General features: G+C 43.1%; 1 protein-coding gene across 1 annotated transcript; it reads right to left on the reverse strand.

Annotated features, from left to right (window-relative positions):
* Nucleotides 1-389: 389 nt before the first annotated feature.
* lcorl (ligand dependent nuclear receptor corepressor-like) lies at nt 390-20515 on the reverse strand. The gene is made up of 8 exons (XM_054605185.1): nt 20385-20515; nt 19503-19568; nt 17538-17629; nt 17281-17407; nt 14444-14668; nt 14242-14314; nt 2437-7904; nt 390-2334 (listed from the first exon to the last, which is right to left on the reverse strand). The coding sequence occupies exons 1-8, from the start codon at nt 20476-20478 to the stop codon at nt 2327-2329; spliced, it is 6153 nt and encodes a 2050-aa protein (XP_054461160.1). The 5' UTR covers nt 20479-20515; the 3' UTR covers nt 390-2326.
* Between the last annotated feature and the right edge of the window lie 4118 nt (nt 20516-24633).

Here is a 24633-nt window from a genome sequence, read left to right on the forward strand (position 1 = left end):
TAAGTTTACCCTCTTGATAATCCCTATGATGTCATATTGGGCTACATTCTATCATCCTTCATACAGCATTGCTGAGGTTCTTATTATACTGAGGAGGATCTCTGGTCTCACACTAACCCCGCCCTAAAGCCATCCCCTGCTTTATGGTCTGTTTGACTCTAAATGAACATCATGCTGTGTTGAAGACTTGAAACTAGAGATTGAGACCATAAACTCATGTTTATAATGTTTACTGAGGGAATAAATCATGTGAGCAGTAGGGTCATTTTCTCATAGACTTCTTTCTGCAACCAGAAAGAAGTCTACATAGAAGTGTAAAGTTGTTGAGTAGTATATACTCTACCATGTAAAATGTATGGGTTGTTAACTGTTAATCATACACATCACGGTTATTTTCAAAAGACTTTATTGTTCCAATCACAGACGCCTCTTTGTTGCATCTGTAATGGACAGTATATAAAAACACATGATAAAGAAAATATACAACAGATGTTTAGCACCAGGGTCTTCAACAGAGCGCTGATCACAAGACTGGGCCGCCCCACATCCCTCCTGTTGAAATGGCAACCATAGTGACATACATACAAGGGTAGTCAGACAATACACACTACAGGTTTAAGTTTTGACCTACAGCGAGACATCTTGGAGCCATTTTACATCTAACATAATACCGATCCAAGATTAGTGTTAACCGATCATCTCTCTGGCCTCGCCCATCACATGGTTGATATCTGAAAGAGCAGTAGGCCTAGCTGAACCCCAGTGGAGGTAGGCGTCTCTCGCTGAAACAGAAATTCGAGGGAAACCTTAAACAGCAACACGTTTCCCACCTGCATTTAAACAGTAAATAATGCTAGTACGTTTATGATAAAAAAAATAAAAAAAATGTAATGCTATTATGAAAATTAGGAATCTGTTATTTTTCTGCTTCGATGAGGAGAATAAAGCAGGTGGGAAAAAAAAAAAGCAATATCCTTTAAGATCACATTACATGGCTATTGAAAAAAATCGTAAGTAACATCCCAGGCCATCGGTTCTTGTGTACATCCATTCGTCTGTCAGCAATAAAATAATTACTACATATGGATAAATCATCTGGGTTTCTATTGCACCAAATAGATCTCTAGTTTTACAGTAGGGTTTGGTAGTGGGACACGGGATGTGCAAAATATGGGGAAGAAATCTGTGTAGTGGGGTTAATAATCTCAGACGGGATAGTGCAAGAAGTAGATCCGACACCAACATACAGTATCTGCTTTGGGTGAAAACGAAAAGATACACAAAGATCACAAAGATAACTGAATTAAAACAAGACAGATTCCCACAAACCAACAAATCTGGTTCTAATCTCTACGACTGCATAATGCCTTTTCTTCATCGCTTCACGTGTACATCTACATTTTGTGGGGCTGAATATGTAGTCGCTCAGAACATGTCCGTTGGAGTTATCGTCGGTTTGGTGGCAAGACTTGAAGATAAAGTTTGGATAACAAACTATTTGGTTTTAGTACAGGTGGATTGCCAATTACTGAAGTTCAATACAACAGTTTAAAGTTTAGGCCCATGCACAAATAGTGACGAGGGTAAACGTTGGGCTGGGCTAATACAAAGGAGTCCTTCATTCACACCACGTTTTTGGCTACTGGCTCACAATACAACAGTGACTGAAAAATATTGCAAGCAAGGCTCGGATTGAGAGGGTGTCAACTCAATTTCAATATCATTCTGTCAAATCTAAACTAAATTTAAATGACCAATTGGGGATTTAAACAGAGCCAAAGTAAAGGCGACTAAAAATGACATTAAAAAATGAAATAAATTAATTTTGGGGGATTTAAGGGCTGTACATTTGAATGGTTTAAGGTTAAGATTTACAATAAAAGGTCTCTGTCCGATGGCCTCAATAAGGAGATTTATTTTTTGGGGGGTGGGGGTGGGGGGGAGAGATGGCACTGTCTTTATGCAATCAAAGCTTTGCCTTTCCTTCCAATACAGCCACTCTGACAGAGCTCACTGTAAAAGCAATTATCCCAATAAAACTCTCTTGATGTAATGATTTGATCTACTAAACGCGTTCAGAAAGACAAAGGCAGGTTTACAATAATAATAATAAAAAAAAAAAAAAAATCTGACATTTCTGTACATACATATCCACTGATAAAAATAGTGCAACATCAAGCATTTGTTAAGTTAGACTGCTACATAATTGCTGAGTGTAAGACTGAACCATAGCGGGCTGGTCAGTCCACATGGTCAGCTCAATGTCCAAAGGCACCACGTTAAACCACAGTCCCTTTCCCAGGTAGGAGGAGGCTTCATGCTTCCTTTAGGTTTCTGTCAAAAAAGAAAGAGCATTTGAGGATTTGAAATGAATTATTATATTATGATATAATATTCAATAATATTGGTATTCAATAAAAGAAGCGAGGTAGTTACCAAACACAAAGTCGCACCACCTCGGCCCGGTTAGGCCCCTCACTCGCGATTGTCTCAACATCTTCGCCGGTGGTGGTTGCGGTGATTCAGTAGACACAAGCCCAGGACTTTTGTATTTGCCTCTCTGCCTCCCCGCTGGCATCTCATCCTGCACATGGACTGATCTAGGTTCAGAACTTGCTAGCTCTCTCGAGGCGGTGCTCCTTTTTCTCTCACGTTTCACAGCTTTAACAACTCCTACCAGTTCCCTCTCCCTTCCTGCAAAAAGGTATGCAGAAGGTGACCCGTCGTCCAGTGTCACGGTGCAGGAGTCCCACTCTTCCTCAGTCGATTCGTTGTCTGGAGAGTTGATCTTTCTCAGAAACACCCGGCATTCCTTCAGTGTCTCGGGACTCCAGGCTTTAGAGCAGAGGTTCTGCTCTTTCGTTACATCCACAGGCTCCCGAGTTTGGTCAACAGAACTTGTTGCAGAACTGTTCTCCAAACAGTCAGATAACTGATCTTTTGCTGATCTGCGTAATGATTTACGTTTTGGTTGTGGTCCAGTCACTACATGACCATTTGAACAACTGGTAGCTGCTTTTATGTTTTTCTTGTTCCTCTGCCTCTTACGCCAGCTCTCCCTTTCTTTCCGGGTTAGGAACCGCATCCTTGCTCTACATAGAGTGGTCCGGTATTTGCCAAATACTCGTCTCCACCATTGGGCTCCTCGACGGAGCCTGCCCGTTGCAAACCTGGGAGTGAAAAGTTGTCGCCTGATCTTATGTATTGGTAGAGGGGCGTCGTTTCTCTTCCTCAACCTCGTTTGAGCCCGTTGGTGTTGCAGAGGACTTTTTGGCACAGTTTTAGCAAATTTCTTGATGTGTTTGCGGAGTCGCTCTGCCTGAGGGCTATGGCCGACGCTGTTTTGATTGGCAGAACGAGGGAAGTGCATAAGTTCGTAAGGATTACGGGAGCTGGCTTTCTTGACAATAGCCAGAGACTGCGTCTCTGTGGTCTGCATGAACCAGGAGCAGAGCTGCTGCATGCTACAGGACCTTGATTTGTTAGGAGGACAGTCAAACAGCATTCGAACAGAGGAATATTTTGAATTCCTGGTTAATGAACTGTTTACTTTATTGCCTAGATTTGATTTAAAGGCAGTTTCTTTATCTTGGTTCTCCACAGTGTTTGAGACCCAAGTGTCAGAGATGAGTCGTATTCGCCTGGCAAGCTCCTGGTTCATAGTCGGTTCCTCGGCCGATGCTGCCCACCACCTAAGTGTCTCTTTTGGGGTAAAGATTGAGTCTACTGACACCCCTGCCACTCTGCTCAGGTCCTGAGAGTTGTTGTTCCTTTCTTGGCCACAGAGCCGTCTTTTCTCCCTTGAAGTCTCCACACTACTCTGTTGCTCCCCCTGTCTCCTTTCATTGCTTGCCTTGTTTAGCAGAAGTTGTTTGGAGCGCCGTAGCAGAGCATTACTGTGGCTGTATGATCTAGAGGTGGCAACAGCGTGCAGAAAGTGGATTGAGGGCTTTCTCACTCTCATTGAGTGACGCACTGCTACGGTCTGATTTTGCGGTTTGCCTTTACCATCCTCTGTTTCTATCCCTTTTTCGGTTTGATGGATTTTGCTTGTTGACTTACGACTGATTGTCCAGGGATCTTTGGCAGATTTGAATTCTGGTAGAAGTACTTTCCTATGAATTTCAGGAGACTGCAGAGTTTCCTTGTTTATCTGAATTTTACGCTGCCGAGGTGACACTGTGGTTACTGTGACTGAGATCCCAGAGATTTTAACTTTTGCAGGTCTACCTGGTTTCCTTGAGGGTGCAGAATCATCCCTCTTCTGACATTTGATGTTACTGCTAGATTGAGGGGCAGACTCTTTTACAGGGCCGACAAAATGTAATTCCTTGGGCAATTCTGTTGAGGCTGCTTTGATATTACCTGAGCTGGTCTTAGAGTTGTGCATTAAAATGCCCAAGTCACCTTTAAGGCCCACTGCTTGCCAAGCATCATGGAATTCTGTTTGCAGCTGGTCAAAGCCCTCAGATACCATTCGTTTGTTTCGCCTTGAACGGCCATACACTACTGTTATTTTAAGGTTCTTGTTTACATTTTCCTCAACTTCAGATGCTATAACAGATTTTCCATCGACCATTTTTTCCCCCATTAAGGAATTCACAGACTTCTCCTTGCGTGGTCGACCAATTGGCCTCTTTGCCTTTTGTTCAAGCTGAGGTCCCAGCTTCTTGGGCCGCCCCGGACGCCTTTTTGGGGTGGTTTCATGGAACGATATCGAGTCACCTGGAGATCTCTGGCTCTCAGCTCCAGCTACACGCTTAGTCGGAGTACCATCGCCTGATCTTCTGGAACCTATTTTAGGTGATGAGGAAGCTGACTTGGCTGGTGAAGAAGCTGACTTGGACGAAGAAGCTGACTTGGCTGGTGAAGAAGCTGACTTGGCTGGTGAAGAAGCTGACTTGGCTGGTGAAGAAGCTGACTTGGGTGATGAAGAAGCGGACTTGGCTGGTGAAGAAGCTGACTTGGGTGATGTAGAAGCGGACTTGGCTGGTGAAGAAGCGGACTTTGATGATGAAGAAGCTGCCTTGGGTGAAGAAGCTGACTTAGGACTTGAAGAAGCTGACTTGGGCGAAGAAGCAGACTTAGCTGTAGTAAGCGCTGACTTGGGTGATGAAGACGCAGCCTTGGCTGGTGAGGAGGCTGACTTTGATGATGAAGAAGCTGACTTAGGCGTTGAAGAAGCAGATCTTGTAGGTGAGGTAGCAGACTTTAGTGGTGAAGAAATAGATTTTACTTGTGAAGTGACAGGCTCAGTTCTCTCGACTTTTTGTTTCTTAAGTGTCCCTGACCATGAAGACTCTATACATGGGTCAAAGGGTTCCTGTGCACTAGAACCTGAAGATGCTGATTTGAGACTGTATCTAACCCCTTCCTTATCCTTTACTTGTGAAAAAAACATGAGTTTTATCGGACTAGTGTACTGGACATGGGAGTTGGGAGGGTTCTCGACACAGGTAGCAGACATCATGGGGACGTCCGTATTTGATGGGTTTTGGGGAGTTCTTGAAGGTGCCATTGAGCCCTGTCGACTTTTTGGAGATGACCGTAGCCTTCCAAAAGGCTTGGCAGCACAGTCGCTGCCATCTGTCCTATTGTCCAAGCTCTTTTTTTTAGGACTCTTGTCTTTGGCAGCCGCAGTTTGTGGAAAGACCTGGTTTGTAGAAAGACCTTTTGACTCTGTGTAGGATGGCCCAGATTGTTCTCCATGTGTTGATTCAAAGGTAAGATTCAATGTTTCCTCAGGTGAGGACAGATGGGATTCATTTCTTGATTCAAACTGGGTGTCCTCAGCATCTGGATCTTTGGATAAAGCCCCAAGGGAGTTGGATGTCAATACCTTGTCCGTTTGTGTTCCCTGGTTAGAGATGCTTTCAGGGAAACTTGCAACATAGTACTTCTTCCAGGTGTCTGTGACATAAGAGGAGAACCGCTGTGGGGGCACTATATTTCTCTTGGATCTCCTTGTGTCCTCTGAGTGGTGTGGTTGACATTTCTCCCCATCTCTAATAGGACTATGGCAATCTTTACCTTTACCTGGTCTATTGTCACTGTCAGAGCTTTGACCAGGTGGGGCTTTTTCATTGTTTTCATCACCATTAGGACCACTACCTATACCAACTTCTTTATTGGGCCCGCTACACTGATTTTCTGAGGTTGCACTCACTGACATCACCTGTGTTTGTGCATTGTCACCCTTTGAATCTTGTATGCCATACTTTCTCTGCAGCTCAGGGGTTGGTATTTGAGTGTCTGAGAGGGTAAGATCTGTTTCCTCAACAGATATTTCCTTTGCTTTAATGATCTTAACTTCTTCCGTTACTATAACTGTGTGTATCTCCTCTTTTACTTCATCCCTTTCACTTTCTGCAGTGAGAATGTTCAGTGGTTCCTCCCTAACTCTATGACTCTCTAAATCTACCTCCATTACGCTTTTAGACTCCTCTTTAACTCGGTTTAAATCTGATAAAGTGGGTGATGTAGTTACAGTAACATTTCCATCCTTTCGTGCCCTCTTTGCTGGAACCTTTCTCCTACTGTAGCTCTGGTCCAACATGGCAAGCTCTCGTTTAATTTGTAAGGTATGCCTTCTGGTTGAAGCATCATCAGCAGGTGTTGCTATAGCAGCAAGGACTTCTTGGCGACGTCGGGAGCGGGTGTTAGGTGACTTGGGCTCTTTGACATCGTGGCGATTGAACAGCTCACTGAGATTGTAGTCACTAGCACTGCCTGTATGAAGCACGGTGGTGATGATTTCAGTCAGATGAGCATCAGCCTCACACTGAAGGTTCTGACTGGTTGAGGGACACTGTTGCTTCTCCTTTTCAGAGACATTAACAGCTGTTGCAACCAGGGGTGGATCCTTCTCTATAGGTCCGATTGTCTCCAGTTTCTCATTGAAGCGATTCACAACGTCTTGCAGTGAAGTCCCACCTGGGTTCTGCTCAGCCTGACTACTTCTTGAGTTTCTATAGCCTTGCTCCCCTTCTGCAGATGTATCCACATCTGCTTTAAGTTGGCTTGCATTCACAAGACCATCTTTAACCATTAGGTCAGCTTCCTCCTCTTGTCTATGGTGAAGGAGGGAGGGTGGCTTTTCATCAGTTTTCTTATTGATGTCCAAGGGGATAGGGGACAGAGGAGGAGGAGAAGGGCTCTGCTCTCTCTTCAGGACAGGACAAGGAGGATCCCCATCTCCAACCCCTCTTTCTATTGTGTTCCTGAACTGCGTCAGGCAGTTTGACTGACAGTGACAACAGTGGGGGTTGTGTTGGTTACAGCAGATCGATGTGGAGGGGAATAAACTGGAGGAGGGAGTGCGCAGTGAAGGGGATTTGGATAATGAAGGAGAGGATGCAAATGAACACGTTATGTTCTTTATACGACCTACAGCAAGGCTTTTGCAGGCAATGCAATGCAGCCTCTTGGGGCACATAACAGTGTAGGTTTCCAAACTGCACCTCTGCACACAGCAGTAGCTTGAGCACAGAGGAGTGTCACTTTTACAGTCTGTTAAAGGGTAGTCATGGATGCTACAGTTGGACTTGGAGTCTCCTGGATGACACATTGTGCTGCCGTGACCTTGATTATCACAATCAATTAAAGGGTAGTACGGGCTGCTGTTACGGGCTTTACATTCACTAAATGGGACTGTATTAGGGCTAACAATATCCTGTGGGTTTACGCCCCAGTGACAGCAGTGAGATACAGTTTGACCTACAGCTCTGTGATTAAGGAGCAACAGCATTTTTTCCTGGCGCGCCAGCTTCAGGATCTGGTAGAGTAAGGAACGGTGCTCTGAGCAGAGCGAGCTGAGAACAGCACCCAATGCAGAGCTCTGATGACCCTTAGTCCCTCGCTGTCCCAGATCAACCAATTCTTCCATAAATGATGGCAGCACGGAGCTAGAGGCAAAAATAAAAAGAATGGGGTTTTACTCATAGCAGAGCCCAGTTTAAAATGACAAACAACAAACACATACTCACACAGACCAACTACCAGGTCTAATTATGTTTTAAGCAACACTATAAGACACTTTATAATGTGTTATTTCCATCATGGTCTGGTACATGATTTGCACTTCATCCGTATGTGAATATTCTGTAATCCTCTGGCCTGTTTAATGAGACAAACATTTTCGGACTTTAGCGGCAGAACTAAAAAGACACTTTTTATATATTAACCTGAAAGACCCTGTAACAAACCATTATGCTAGTAAAATTGTGACAGCTGGCAACTGATTAGAGAACAGTTTTATTGATGAGTTGCTGAAGGCAAACGATAACATTCTGCTGAAAGCAGAAGGAACGATTGTAGAACGCTTTAACCAACATTTTCAAAAGCACTTTCACCAACAAATTTAACAACTCAAAAAAAATCCTCTAATGGTCAAATCAACTTACAGTAAAATCAGGTTCTGTGAGTGATTAGTTTCACCAGAAAAACAAGTAATTGACTTAAATGTAATATGGATAGTACAACCAACAATTTAAGTGCTTCATAAGTCCAGCCCTGGTCAGGGCTCAACTGGACTGGATGCAGTATAAGAGTGATACATTCTGTAGTGTTACTGTTACCAAATGTTTTCATAATTTTTTTTAAATCACTTAAATAACTTAATCGCAACATAAGCACTAAACAACCACAATAGTCAAGGGTGTCATTTAAGGACTAAATAAATTATAAGGGCTAACATTTAAAAGCGTTCATGCAGCAATACACACTTCACATTGCATCAAAGTGCCCCATTACAAATCAATAGCTACAACAATTAAGTAAAATCACAGTTCTGAAGCACAGTCAATAAATAAGTATGGCAGCAACAACACAAAACATTTCTCCAATAAAAATGCTTATTATAAATCATAGTGCAATAATTGATTGATGCATAAATAGCAGATTTCTGTTAAGAAGTTTCAAAGATTTGCCAGCACTTCAGTCCAAAAAACTAAACAAAAAATACCTTAAGCTTGAAGTCTGAAAACAAACCCCAGTGTGTTCCCAGAATATACTGCAATAAAACTTATACAATGAAATACTTTTTCTATTTCTCAAGAGGTGTTTAGGCTTGTTCACAAACTGGCTCTTTGATATAAATAGCAGATCATTCCCAGAGTAGACACATCATGCTGCACTATGCTGTAGCCCCAGACACAGGCACTGTGTACTGTTAAGAGCAGAGACATTCAGGAGCGGAGACATCAGTATTTGTATAGTTGCCAAAATTACAAAGGTTGAAATGCCAAAAAAACCTGACCAAAAAACACGGTTACAATTAGCCTTAAAAAATTACAAATAACACATATAAAGATAACCAACAAGGACAAATACTTGCACCAATAATCTGGTGCAAGTTCAAACCATGGCAGATCACCTGTAAATGCCACAGGGCAGGATTTCAACCAAAAAATAATCTTCCACAACAAAACGGCTGTCTGACCGTATAATAATTTACTTGACGGAAATGTAAGTGTTGTTGACGGCAATACATTTACACCCGTGTGTTTTTCTATGAGAGACAAACGGCTTACAAGATTTCCTAAGCTAAACCCCAGCACATTCAGTAATATAACACATTGGCCTTAATGTGAAACCTGACACGCGGCTATAGGCAGATAAAGTTCAGAGGTATATATGTGGCAACGAGGTTAGAGAGAGAAAGAGAGTGAGAGAAACACACACCGGCAGACTGACGTCACAGCAAAACAAATTGAAGCAGCTTTCTGTGGGTAACCCTGAACTGCTGCTTTGGTAGTAGCACTGTTAATGGAAATAGACCTCTCTCAGTAGCAGATATGAGTGTAGACGCAACATTTAGCATTTCCCCAGATGCATACAAAGACGCCTGCAAGTCTTGCGCCGAATCAAGTCGTTGTCCCAACAAAAGCTACTGTAACCTCCGGTAGCCTACACATACAACCATCAATTACATTTAACCTTCGGCTTACTATGCCAGGGGAAACGCTTGGGTAAAGTAAAGTTTTAAGCAGCAGTCATGTATGAGGTTTAGAGTAATACAGCTACCGTAGCAGAATCAGTAAATATCTGTGATAATAAAAGAACATCTTTTTACAAACGGTATACAACAACAACACATTTTCCCAAGCTTATCAGTGCACATTAGAAAAAACATGCTGCACAGTTGCATTCCAACTACACTCGATACAATGTTCAGACTAGCTTAGCACAAACAGAGAGGAGAACTACGCAGACACAAAAATGGCTTTATCAAGCTAATCTCTTCAATAGAAAAACTCAAAACGAGGATGTAGCCACCACAGCGGTTTATACTGTACAATCTTCCTGTTTGTAGAGGTGTCTAACAATAGCAACGAGTTTGTAATCTGTTATAATGGCTCTAAGTCACTTCAATGGCCTAGGTAAAATACCCAGAGAGAGATAGAAAGCTGCAAATGACAATCATCAACGCTCCATTAAGAGGGAGCTTTAAGAATTGAAACCTGAATAACCTAATAATCTAACAGCTAGCAAACATGAGAGTCACACTTTGTTTCTTAGCTCAACAGGGTCCACAATTGTGTTTCTCATACTTGATCCTGGGCAGTCTGGTGGGCAACAATCAATGTCAGTTTTTCTCCTTGAAGAAAAAAAAAAATCATAGACATGAAAACAAAGCAGAGAACTTCCTGAAGGTATTTAAGGATAATGCTCGTGTTATGTTATCCTGATAAAATCCCCTAACAAGACCAAAACCAATAACTGATTTATCCGTAATATAACAGTCATTGTAGCCACAGACTGATACAGTGTACACGTGTGTTTTTTTCCGCTTTTTGTGCCAATAATGTGCACATCAGCCACTTTTTCATCAAAAAACACATCAGCACTGAGAATTAAAAGATATCATGCTTTGGCTACACAGACAACACAGGTTTCTAGGATAAAAGATTCAATTCTAGTTTTAACCTTTCAGTGGGATTTGTTGCTAACTGTAAGCAGATAATATAACGCAAGCCATATCCTTTAATATCTTATAGCTTTTATGATAAAAACTGAAGCTACGAGGTAGCCCGTGTGAACAAATCCTGCAATGAGCACCGCTGCCTCATGACAAATGCTGAACCTCGTAGCTGCTTTGATCAAAGCCCAGGACTAAGCTCGAGAAACATGGCTGAAAGTATGACTATCATGTTACAGACACATAGTTAAAAAACCTGAATATCAATATCCATATATATTTTGTAAAGGCATGTGTTGTGTTTAACAAGTGTCTCCAGAAAACATGTATCTTGTCAAAGGTGATGAGTTCAAGTGTTGAGGAGTTCTAGAGGCGTTTTGTGGTCTAGAACATTTTTGCGTCAACAGCTGAGGCAAGAGTCCCTGAGTTAGTGGAACCGGTCACGGTACCAGAAGCAGACAAGTTGGAATTGGACGAGCAAAAGTTGGCAGATTTCTTCTTGGGCGGGTTCTTCAGTGTTCCAGTACGCTCTTTGACTTTGTATTCCAGTGTGCTATGGGGCACCCCATAAACCCCCTGGGCCTTGGATACGCTCATGCGACCTCCCATCACCATGGTGATAGCCTCCTCCAACAGGTCGTGATCGTACTGGCGATATCTCCCACGTTTCTTTCTCGGTTGCTTGTCTTTATCCCTGACACCATCTTCTGAATCATCCAGTGAGGACCCGCGCAGTCCCAGGCGATGAGGTGACTGGTTGGCTTTGCCCGGACAGCCGTGTGGTAAGACAGGAGGTCTGAGTTTAAAGAGGGACGAAGGTCTCGCCGTAGCTGTCGATGAACTGGCGAAACCCTCCATTGAGGAGGTACGTTGATTTAGGTTTTCAGCCACGCTGCCATTCTCAGCCAGGATGGACCTGTTATGGTCAGACAAGGAGCGGACCTGAGGAATACGCAGGGATGTGGGTGACTCCAGACTGGGAGTGGGGCTTTCTGGGGGCTGGAGAGAATCCCTGAGCTGGGGAAACGAGTGGGGGAGGGTTTTCTGCAGACCGCTCGGCTGGTAAAAGGTAAGAGAGGACGAAGGGAAACTCAAGTCTCCGTTGTCTTCCCCAGCTCCCCCGATTTCTGCCCGCTCCGCCCACGCAGCCACCTTCTGCAGAACAAGACGGGCTTCGCCGCCCAACATTGACGACATCACATTGTATGATGTCACTTCATCCCTGAAATCTCTGCTTCCTGGTGCAAGTTGATGTAGTATCTCCAGCCTTCCCTCAGCCCAGCCATCCAGACCTTGCCTCAGGGTATGAAGGGGTATCCCATAAAGCAATGCAGCCCGCTGATCCTGAAGCTTCCCTGAACGAATATCCTTCAAGGCCTTGGACAGCAACCCCTCAGACAGCTCCAAGCTCCTCTCAATGTACTGCCTGCACTGCCTCCTAGGGATGGGAGGACCAAACAGCAGGGTCAGGATGGAGGTGATGGAGGGAGTTTGATTTTGGCATAGGGGACAGGGGGGGTGCAGAGCGAGGGGTCCACTCCTTTATGCCTTGTGTTGGTAACATCACTGCGACTGTTATGTTTCATGCCTGTCTGTTCTCGCACACATTCTTTGTGTGTGGCAAAGCCTCTTCACGTCCAGGTGGGACAGTCTGTGAATGGCTGGGGTTGCTTTGGCGCTCACACCCACACGCGCGCAACCCTTGTAGTTTTGTGATATCCTTCAGTGAGAGTCCTACATGCTTGAAGGTTGAATTATCAAACTCATCATAAAAAAATCAGTAAAAAACGAGGCGAAATCATTATGAGGTAATGCAATTTTCTCCTCATTGTACAATGCTGAGCTGTTGGCAAATGTTATAACACGGTGCCATTGCTGTGACGTTACCGCTCAAGAGATAAAAGAGTCAACCCCATAGAACCAAAACACAGAACACAAGCTAGCTCTTCATAATGACTAGAGAGGAACTGATCCAATGCACTGCCAAACAAACCACAGAAACACAACACATTGTTGATTCTAACCCTCCAATCCAAGTCATGCTATACACTGAAAAGATAAATGCAGTAAACAATAGTGCTGGACCCAGTTAAAAATGGGGATTTCCTCACATGTAAAGTAATGTTTTAGGCTACATCCACAACATTATGTTTTCGTTTTAAATCGATAACTCTGGTTAAATTTAAGCCTAGCGTCCACACTATTCCAGCATTTTGGAACCCCTTAAACAGAGATGTTTTAAAACGCAACTGGAGTCATTTAAGTTAGAAAAACAGCGCAATTGCGTTTAATTCTGGACGGGCGAAAATGGAGTCCTTTAAAAACGATGACGCAGACACCCACATCACTTCTTGATTGGGTCACAGCGTGTCCTTCCCTGATTCGTCATGCACCTATCACGTGACCCTCTCCCAGAAGAAAAACGACATCAGCCTTGATTACCGAGCGACTACCAGTGGTAACTTTCAACATGGATAACATATCACAGCTGACGTTGTCTATGCTAGAAGCTTTTGTGTAGTTCAATTCTACATTTTAAAATGCCAATACTGCCTACATGCGCAGGATATAAAGCTGTTTGGGGGATTTGCTAGCAGGGCGCCCAGCTGCGTTATCAGCCCTACAGAGCGCAAGTTCGAAGGCGGAGTTTGCGGATTTGAGGAGGGCGATGGACCTTTTCTTATCTTTGCTTATTTTGTCCTGTACAACTATTGTGAAGTTCACAAAGAATCTGTAAACGAACAAAAGCATAATTGCTGCTCTGACGGGAACTTCCAGTCACCCGGCAGAGCTACTAGTGTGAAATGAGTGAAATGTGTGTTGACAAAATTTCTTGACCCATAACATAGTCAAGTTGTCTGTTTAAGTGCATGTGTGGGAAATATAGAGGAGGAAGTATAAAACAATACCTTATATTATATTATGTACAATCATTCCACGTTGTATTTTCTTTAACTAAGCAACCAACCACAGGGTAGACAATCTACTTCCTGTTAACACGGGCACGGGCATGCCCAGTGTACGCAAATTAACTTTATACTAAAATGTGATATGCATCACATTTTAGTATAAAGTTAGTATAGACGGTGACATTTAAAAAAAATTGTATTAAAATGCTGGTTTGTACAGAGCTCGTTTTTGTGAGGATGTAGGCTTAGTGATAATGGGTTTGGACAAAAATGCCTAGGTCGTGTAAAAGTATTATTGTATTTAAGTAGAACCCCCAGTTTTAACCTGAAGCTTCCTCATGCATTTTGCCACAAGGTCATAAACCACTAAAATTCATAGCCAGAGGAAACCCAACAATAAAATAAAAATCTTACCCTGAGGCTTTGTGAATAGATGATGAAGTTGCTGAGCAGGCTGAGGTTCTGTTGGAGAGGTCGAGCACACCATCTGTTACAATAAGAATTCATTTTAAAAGGTTAGGGTTTGGCACCTTCAGCGTGTCAAGACCTAAAAACTTAAGATGTTAACATTCCCAGTTTGGCTTTAAATTCAAAATGGGTTAGATGCTATCCCTACCCGGGTCACTTTCACTCTCTTTATCCTCCCCAGTGCGGCTCACTGTGAGGTCCAGAGGGGAGTCTGATGGTTGTGGCAAAGGTGATGAGGTCCTTGTTGTAACACCATTTGTACTGGTGTGGAGTAGGCACTTGGATGCGTACTCCAAGGCAAACTGATGTATCATCTTTTTCATTAGCTCCTGAACAACCGGAGGGATGTTGGTATCACAGCCCAGGGACACATCTAATGAAGAAGACAGAGAGGCAATAGAAATAAGGAAAAGACTGAATGAACAAGCGTGATTTCTGTTATTCTTATAAGACAAGAAAAGGGAGTTTTTTAAGAGAGCCTGAGCTCGAGTTGTTGCTAACTTTGGGGCTTCACTTTAATCATCAACTGGCTGACGAGCACGACATGAGAACTTGGCTTGGATCTTTAGGAGTTGAAGCATTTATTCACCTACATATAAACTGCACACACACTGCACTGCTACTTCCACAGCTAGAACGTTACTAGGGATGCCACCCGATACCCAGTTCTAAACCGAAACTGATAAGAAAGAACTAAATAGGCGAGGTATCGATAAGGTTCGAAGTTTACGGTTCTGCTATCGGTACTTTAGAATTTACGGAGTGAGATCTCCGCAGAAAAGAACTGCGCTGTAAACCCCTTTCCTTTGTCCTCATCTTTGCACGAGGGGCGGAGTCGTACTTTGACACACACACAACATACACAACACACACACGATTTTGAAGCCATGACCCGGCCTGCACACATTCTCACCGATAAGGAACCGAACCAATATTCCCTATATCATTATTTTAAATCCACTATAGTCATTGCTGCTTTTATAGGTAGTCTTAACTTTTTTTCCTTCGTTATTCTGCTTACTACTGTGATTACATGAATCATTTCATTTAAAAAAATTTTTAAAAAGAAGAAGGATGCACCGATCAATCGGTGACCAGCCAATCACACTCGTATTTTCTACAGCATGGCGTCTATCCCATTGCATCGAATTGAAGTGCTCTATTCAGTAAAAACTAGTGCAGTGCCTGTTTTTCTTTTACATTTACTTTACTATTATTTTAATTCTACCAATGTCATTGCTGCTTTTATTATAAGTAGTCTTAATTTTCTCCTTTGTTACTCTGCTTACTACTGTGATTATATGAATCATTTATGTCATATGCATTGAATGTGTTGGAACTCTGTTATGTTGGTATACTTCAGAGGCAAAATTTTTGTACTACATTTGAATAAAGGACTTTTTCTGTGCGGCTATAATAGTTATACTAGTACTAGTTTTACTTAAAAATCATTTTGGGAACTTTGTCTACCACTGCCAATACACAGTTAGAGAAAGGTGAAGATCTTGGGCCCTCAAATCACTAAATCCACCCCGAGAAACATACCCAGACTGGGGTTACTCACGGTCAGAAACAGTGCTGAAATACACTCGCCCAAGACAAATTCCAAACATGGGTATTAGTTGCTTACTTTGACCCTTACTGTTATAAAGTGGAGCATGGATTTAATTAGCGGAGGTATTTTGCTGGCTATAATGTTATTATTGTTATAAATTAGTAGCAGGTCTTACAGCGGGGAAATTTACTTACGTGAGAAAAACACACCCAAGTTGTGCAAGTAGCACAACTTGGGTGCAGCATCAGTAAATACTCTTAGCTGAGGTATTCATTTCAACACAGGAAAATGAGTTGCTTTCTTTGACAAAACCACCCCGGTTGCAAAGTAGAGCATGGATTTAATCGGTGGTAGGTGCCCGGGATAAAGTTAAACGTCTGTATATTAAAAACATACACACTTTGAATTGCAATGGCAGGAAGGCTCTGCTCCTGTTGGCTACCGCTCAAGGCTCGCCGTCTCCAGGGAAGTGATGAAAGATTCGGCTGTAACGTTATCCAGTATTAATGTAACTTTGGCAGACTATATCCAGCATCCAGAGTGAACTGCAGTCAATGATAAAATATTATAATAATTATTATTAACTACTGATGCCAAATATTGTTTTCATAAAAAAATGTATCATTTGAACCTGCACAATGTATAAGGATACTATGGGGAATTATGTATTTAATGGTCCAGGCTGTTTATGGCAATACTAGATTTTGTATATTTTTTGAGATACTGTGATGGTTTACTCTTCATTTGTTAGGAGGGAGCTTTGCTGAATTTTCCACATTCTGTCAAGTCTGGGTTTTCCATTATTTATCACAATACCCTATAATCAAAAAAAGCTCAAAGATCTGTCTGTATGTGGGCGTATCCTTCGCATATCTCGAGAATCGTTCATCCAATTTCCTTCACACTTAGCGGGTGTATTGCTTGGGACCCAAGGACGTGCAGTGTTGAAGTTCCTGCCATTTGGACACGCAACACGTTCAATATTAATGAACTTTGAATAAACAAGCTAACAGGGGTTGAGGGCTCAGCAGACTGAGTCGAGCACGTTGTCTGCAGCGATCCTTTGCAGGCTGCGGCTCATTGACAGCAGTTCTTTTTCTCTTTTTTTTACACTAAACCCACGGCTATATTTAAGGGAAACTGTTGTGCTAGAATATTATCAGTTCCCAGGAGGAAATAGTCTGTTGATAAACTGTTGACCAAAGTCTGGATTATTCAGAGGAACAAAGACACTGTGTAAAAAGATAAATGTAACGTAATGTTAAATTAATGGAATTGAATTCACCCCCATGGTATGTGAATGTGAAGTGTGGCAGCAGCAAGGTCAGAGAAGGATATCTCAGCTCATAAAACCAATACTATTTGTATAGCGATAATGGGATTTGACCATTTGTTCAATGCTCCACAAGGCGAACAGACGCCTGACTCACCTTTTTTGTGAAACACAGCTTGGAGGAACCTGTGCGCTGATTGGCTGCTCTCAGAGATGGTTGGAGCCTGACAGGGAGAGTAATCAGAGGGGGAGGAGAGGGGCGAAGTGGCTGCAGGTACTTGATCCTACAAGGAAAAAAGGGGAAAAGTCACATCACTGACATATCCTATGACACTCTATATTTTATATCAAACAATACAATTATTACAACTGTCAACACCATTTGTGGATTATCTTGACCCGAACAATCCTTACACTGCTGAGTTTTTCCAGGGGAAGGTTGCAGAATGAACATTGAGAGCAACTTGTTTCCGGGGACCAGTCGTCCACCTCTTCAGGTTCACAGTCTAAAAGACACAATAACATCAATATATTAGGGTACATAAAGGATCAAACTGCTCCGTACTGTGGTCACAACAGAGGATTTGACCAGGGCTGTATTGGTTCCCAAACTGCTTCGTCACATCAATTTTGTGCGAAGAGAACAATTTAAATGCTCATATTGTCCAACCCTAATAAGACAATAAATATTCTTCAGCCAAGATTTTGCTGAACGGTTTACAGCAGGTCACTTACCACGGTTGCTCTCGCACTTGAGAAAATCCTATAAGCAGGTGTGCGGATTATAAATGCATGACTGAGAGAACCAAAGTGTGTAGGATTTATTGGTTCCTTCACTATATGAATTATACTATTCTTAATATAGCCGGCTGTAGCTGACGATTGTGTGCAGCAATGTTGCAATTCAAAGAGCAGGATGGCTTCTTTACACTATTGGGTTGGTTGGAGGGGTTATTTTATCTGTGAACGGTTTCTCAATTGAACTTCTAGAAAATGCAAACATATGATATTATTTATAGTGCCCATACCTCGCTGCAATCAACTAATTAAGTGACAGGAACACTGGGAAGCTCTGCGTGATATTTATTTAAAATGACTAAAATACAGCAATCGGAAAATATGCATAAATGCCGATCAAACGTTCAGAGATTCCCTCAGGCAATACATCATGGCTGCCAGGTATCGAGACATCATACAACTTTTGGCTTCCGGTTACAAGCACTAGCGTAGCCTATGATGGCGAGCTGCAGGCTCATGGGATAGTAGAGCTTCTGCAAGTGACGAGTGGTGAAGGTCCCCGTCGGATGCAACGGATAAAGTTGCAGTGATCCGATATACCGCAATTTAAAGCGGACTTGATGGGCTTTGCAATTTATTTAACATTTCATATCAGTTACAATTAATATACATTATGTGAACCTAAATTAAGACATTTTAACTGAGTGTCTTAAAAAAAAAAAAAAGAGTTGACAAAAATCTTATTTTGTTATAGATATAAAAGGTATTACTGTGACAAACAATGGGCAATGATGCCCAGGGCTACATTTTGGGCTTCATTTATTATCTTTAAGTGGGAGGACCTAAGGACCAGTGTGCCATGTACCACTAGTGTTGTTGTTTTTTCTTGCTTTGGGTTAGAGTTTGAGACCATCCTGCGTTCTGAAATGAGTAACAAGGTTAGTGGCACCTCTTGTACGGTTTTTTTTAAATACTGCAACAGATTTATAAAAATGTCCTTTGTTGTTGTTTAACTGGCTATCAGGGCACTGTACAGGGTTGAGCGTGATCATTTTTACAATGGGGTGGCCTTTTCAGGAAGTGGGTTAAGTGAAGTTAGTATGTGATTATGGGATTTAGCCGGTGAGGAGTGGTCACACAGAGGCACAAGCACAGGGGCCTATTTCGGAGGTAAACCCTTTGTGTTATTACCAGATGGACTTTAAGGGAGGGCAACATTTATGTAAAAATGGCTGTTTTATAATATAATAATCTAAGTGGGGGCAGAGGTGCGATTGTGGGGGTATCTATCCATAATTCTAAAGATAAAATAATCGCTGCATACAGGAATATATTACCATTGTGTAGTTGTGAGTCCAACTTTAAAGACAAACATAGTAACATTATATACATGTAATGCTAAATTCATGTTTACACTGGCTCGACCACCAGACACGGTCCTACTGCCATACATACTAAACTAAACTATGGAACTAAAAGCGTTTTTTGAAAACGTAAAAGGATAATTGCTGAGTGCTTGCTTGGTTGAGTCAGACGGTATTGAGAGACAGACTAACGCATTGTTGGTTTTTGTCATTTCAAGTATGATTACACAAAGTGATGAATAGTTGTTGTTTTTTTTAATGCACACACGAAACCCACCATCAAATAAATTGAGGTCCCTCAGCAGCAGTGGGCCATAGATTCCCTCGAGGATGCTTTCAAAGCCTGCAAGACAAAACAGAGAGAAAGCATCCATCAGAACCGTGTGTCACACTGGACCAACAACAACACAGGCTCCCACAGACGAGCAGCAGCCTGGACGTCCACACAGAGGCACACACTCATTCAGCAACACAACCAACCAGTCCTGTGGCTGCTGGACGGCATTAACATTTGGTTTTGCGCATTCCCAGTTCACTGTCACTGTGCTTGAACGTCACAAAGCAGCAGATGTCTTAGCCTAGCCGAGCTAGCCTGGCTACCGGCGTCTGCCACCTAAAAAAAAACACAGCGTCCAACATCTGAACCGGTCCGCAGACCCCGGTACCGGAGCCCACACGGACACATCAACGCATTACCGCCGCAGCCTCCCCTCCCCCAGAACAGCAGCGGCGTTAGCATAGCATGCTAGCCGCGCATTAGCATAGCCCACATAAATGTCAATAAACACATTTAGCACACGTCGTAGCTGCTGCTTATCTGCACACTGCAGGACACGGCGTGCTGCTGCGTGGACGACAGCCTCCCGGTCCCGGCACACACACCCGGACAGAGCTTAGCACCGGCGGGTGTGAAGCTAGCTCAGAGGGACAAAGAGAAGGAGGCTAGCCAGCTGGTAGCCGCTAGCCTGCCAGCTTAACGCGGCGGCTAGCGGCGGACACCTACGGAGCCAGCCTGCTGCTAGCTAGCTGCTAGCTAGCCGCAGCTAGCTACCTAAAGCAGGCGGGGGTAGCGATCCCTCCGCCGCCGGGCCGGATCTCTCTGGAGCTCCTACGTTTGTTTTTCCCTTCAACAAAAGACGAAATTGCAAACAGGTCATACCGACGCAATGTATCAATTTGTGTCGCCAAGAATCAAGTTCCCGCCGAAAACCCTTCCTTTCGGCCGTGCATTTGCAGCACTGCACGGTCGCCATTCTGCTGCGTCCTTCCCCCTCTCTCTCGCTCTCTCTCTCTCTCTCTCTCTCTCTCTCTCTCTCTCAGTCTGAGCGGCAGGAAGCGGCAGTGGACGGGTTACAGCTGCAGCGCCCGGCTGTCGTTCCCGCTGCTCACCGCTAGAGGGCGTTGTGTCCATAAAACAGACCCCCACTTTCTTTTGCTGTTTAAATGTGATTTTTCATTGACTTGTTATTGTTCAGTGAACTGCCTCAACATAAATAATAATAATAATAATAATAATAATAATAATGGATTTTATTTATATAGCACACTTTAAAATACAATGAAATCTCAAGGTGCTGTACAGGGTAAAACAATCACAACAAACAAATATAATAATACAACGCTAAAAAAATAAAATAAATGAATATACAGTGCCAGTCAAAAGTTTGGACACACCTTCTCATTCAATGGTTTTTATTTATTTATTTGTATTTTATTTTCTTCTACATTGTAGATTAATATTGAAGACATCCAAACTATGAAGGAACACATATGGAATTATGTAGTAAACAAACAAATGCTCAACAAACCAGAATATGTTTTATATTTTATATTCTTCAAACTAGTTGAATGAGAAGGTGTGTCCAAACTTTTGACTGGTACTGTATATTAAAACTGAACAACTACCCAAGTAACACAATCTAAACTACACAAAGCCAAGACCAAAGCCAAGGCAGAGAGGAACAGGTGAGTTTTAAGATTTGGGAGTCTAAGGCCCTGATCTTCTCCGGGAGCTTATTCCATAGGCGTGGCCCCAGCGAAGAGAAGGCACGATCTCCCATGGTTGCCAGCTTTGTCCGGGGAACCGCAAGGATGTTGGAGTTGCCTGACCTAAGTTTCTTGGATGTGGATTGAGGGGTGAGGAGGTCCAGGAGGTAGGTTGGACCGGTACTTTGAAAATGATGCGTTGTTTTATTGGAAGCCAGTGGAGGGAGTGGAGGACTGGGGTGATATGTTGTGTTTTCCGTGTCATGGTGAGAACCCCGGGCGGCACTGTTTTGTACATATTGTAACCTCTGGATGGTTTTGGCTGGTAGACCTGCGAGCAGAGAGTTACAATAGTCAATCTGAGAACTGATGAACGCATGTCTGTTTTGTCTATCTGATGGGTGCAGACTGTCATTCTATAAACCCAAACCAAAGTTAGGTGGATTAAAAAAAAGACAAGCTTTGCGGATGCTCCGTTAATTGCATACTTGTAAAGTGTCACAATGGTAAAATACAGATTAGACTACAAATAATTCATCAGGTTTACCAGACCTCATATATATCCCTGGGCAGTACTGAACAAAGGTTTGATATATAGATTTAGACAGCCAATGATAAGTAGTTTTGCTAAACCATCTGGTACACTGGTAAAACCAACACGAATAAAATATGAATCAAGCCAAACTTGACTGTTATCGCATGTGTATACCTAAATCTATGTAATCTCTAAACAGATGCTGACAGTCTGAATGCACTGCCTGCTCCTCCTCAGTATCACCACTTGAGGGCAGCAGTGAACTTCACATTTTTCAGAATGCATCAATTGGTTCGTTAGAATGTTGGCATACACCATACAGTCTATGGGATAAACCCAGGGTCAAACGAGAAGCAAATGGATGATACGGTCTTCACTATCATTCATCCTATTCTCCTAAACATTACAAATATAGTTTTTCTATTTGCACGTCGTCAGGGCAGCCATTTCCTGGACCCTTAGGTCCAGACCAATTTGTCTGTAAAAAATGTAATTAATAGCAGATTAAGTGGGATTATGCACCAACAAAATCACATTATCCTCTTGAATAATGGACTCTAATGTTGGTCTTGCATTATCTGGGGGTCTTTTCTTGAAGAAGAAACATATTTTTAACATGTGTATTCTTTCAGTTGAGGGAATTTTAAATGGCACATATTACCAAATAAATTAATAATACTAATAATTTCTGCCCCAGGGCCTCCTGACAGGTCAATCCGGCTATGCATCCCTCAAAGGTATGAGATCAATTAACAGAACAAAGGTTCATGGAGAGAGTGTGACTGGCCAAGGCCAACCGGACTACATATGACGTAGAGCTATAAAGAGCTATGGAGGGCTGTAGAAGCAGATGTGAAGTAGTGATTGAATGCTGAGTTTGGAGGAGGCAAGTGTCACAAGCCCAGGTGGAATTCATTGTCACGGTGACTTACAGCGTGGTTGCCGTGGAGATGGCGATGAAAGGCAGGAGCGGCGCCCTGGTGGACTCCGCTTCTGGGCCAGAGCGTGACCAACAGCACACAGCCCAGCGTGCCCCGGGGGAGAGAGATGATTACGTGCAGGGTCACTACAATGCTGTGTGTTTAAGTATGGAGTATAGCAATGCAGTCCTTCCCCAGTGTGACTGCGTGCGCTTTGAGTGATCAGAAAATGAGCGGCGGCTTAGCACCGAGGCGGTGGTCCCGCTGCTGCCCGTGCAGCGGCCCACAGGAACTTTTAACACCTCAGCTACCAACATATCTCATTACTGCACACACCATGCAGTTCTAACTGCAGTAAGGTTGTTTCTGAGGTGTGTGTGTGTGTGTGTGTGTGTGTGTGTGTGTGTGTGTGTGTGTGTGTGTGTGTGTGTGTGTGCGTGTGTGTGTGTGTGTGTGTGTGCGTGCGTGTGTGTGTGTGTGTGTCTGAGAGAGCCTGGACACCTGGATCTCGTTATGTAGTGCAGAAGAGGGGGGGAAACAGTAGCTACACATTTTGATTCACCTCAGGTTCGCCGTCGCTACAAAGTCCAAACACAACAGCCAGATATAGACCACGTTGACCAACAACCAGGTATTAGATGTAGCCATGGGAAGAAGAAAATCAAGAGAGCTCATTACACTCATCACAATTAACTCACATCCACCCCATCGTCTCTTCAGTTTCCCTGTTTTCCGTGAAAAATGGCGCTCTGTCTATTACATTTACAGGTGCATTCCATAGACCAAAGTTTGTTTCTGAAATAAGATTAGAACCAGCTCATGCCTTTAAAAAAACACCTCACTTATTTAATATAAACAGGATTTAGCTGGTATTAGTGGGGTTTTTATTGTTCTCACTAACAATTAAAATGGCTCGGCGCGCCGGCGCGGTCTGCCCTCGGACCGTCTGTGACGCATAGTTCCCATAGTTTTTTTGTTCCTGGATTCATGTCAACCTAAATTCAAGACATCTTGCTGAGTTTACTGTGTTGTAAGTGAAGGGGTAGAAACCAGGCACACTTATGTATGAGACCCCCAAAGTCTCAGGTAGATTTGACTTAACTGCCCTGTGGTGCACACAAGCCAGTGGGGATTACGTTTAATTAGATGGGGCTTGATAAATTAGAAAAAGACTCCACTAAGGCTTAATGTCTAAAAGCTATAGGCCAACAGCCGGGGCCTGGCTCTTTTTTAAGGTGGTGATTTGTGACAGTTGATGGATTGAGTACATGCTATTTGTACTTGGATCCAATATGGTTATGCATTTGTACATCGAATGAATCATTATCAGCCCGTTTGCTGGAGGTGAAACCGCGGTCCCTACGAATCGGGAAAGTCCGGCGTCTCGTTGAGTTTCCTGGCGGCGACCTCCTGTGTAATCCCTGGCACGCCGCAGACTGTGCCACACTTTGAGCGGGGCCCTTTAAAATGGGATTTCCAAAGAATCACTTATTTAACCCGCTTTTGAAAATGCTTGGCATTGTTTTTATGAAAACATATCAGGGGGAGAGGAATATGAATGCAAAGAAAATAAATATGGAAATGATTACCTGGGCGTTTTTTTTAGAGCGTGTGTGCTCGAGTGTCTACGCATGTGCAGAAGGCCTATATTATGCATCTGTGTGTGTGTGTGTGTGTGTGTGTGTGTGTGTGTGTGTGTGTGTGTGTGTGTGTGTGTGTGTGTGTGTGTGTGTGTGTGTGTGTGTGTGTGTGTGTGTGTGTATGGTTAGAGATCAGTGTTATGGATGGACCGTGGCCAGTGTGATTACCACAGAGGTGCAGCATTCTCGTCCCTACAGAATCCAGCGTGAACCCTCACTTCAGCTTTCCCGTGTCCAAACACACGGCTCCGCTTGCTGTTGTGCAAGCAAATGCATAAAGACATCTGTTTAGAATTCCTTGGCTTTAAATGAGAGATGGTGGTCGCC

The sequence above is a fragment of the Anoplopoma fimbria genome, chromosome 9, assembly GCF_027596085.1.
Source record: "Anoplopoma fimbria isolate UVic2021 breed Golden Eagle Sablefish chromosome 9, Afim_UVic_2022, whole genome shotgun sequence".
Lineage (NCBI taxonomy): Eukaryota > Metazoa > Chordata > Actinopteri > Perciformes > Anoplopomatidae > Anoplopoma > Anoplopoma fimbria.

Excerpts from the sequence above, each read along its gene's own strand:
- lcorl (XM_054605185.1), bottom strand. The coding sequence starts at position 20,478 with ATGGCGACCGTGCAGTGCTGCAAATGCACGGCCGAAAGGAAGGGTTTT. Across the intron at positions 17,408-17,537 it reads CCCTGGAAAAACTCAGCAGT|GATCAAGTACCTGCAGCCAC; the intron begins GTAAGGATTGTT and ends TTTTCCTTGTAG. Across the intron at positions 14,669-17,280 it reads AGCTGTGTTTCACAAAAAAG|ATGTGTCCCTGGGCTGTGAT; the intron begins GTGAGTCAGGCG and ends CTTCTTCATTAG.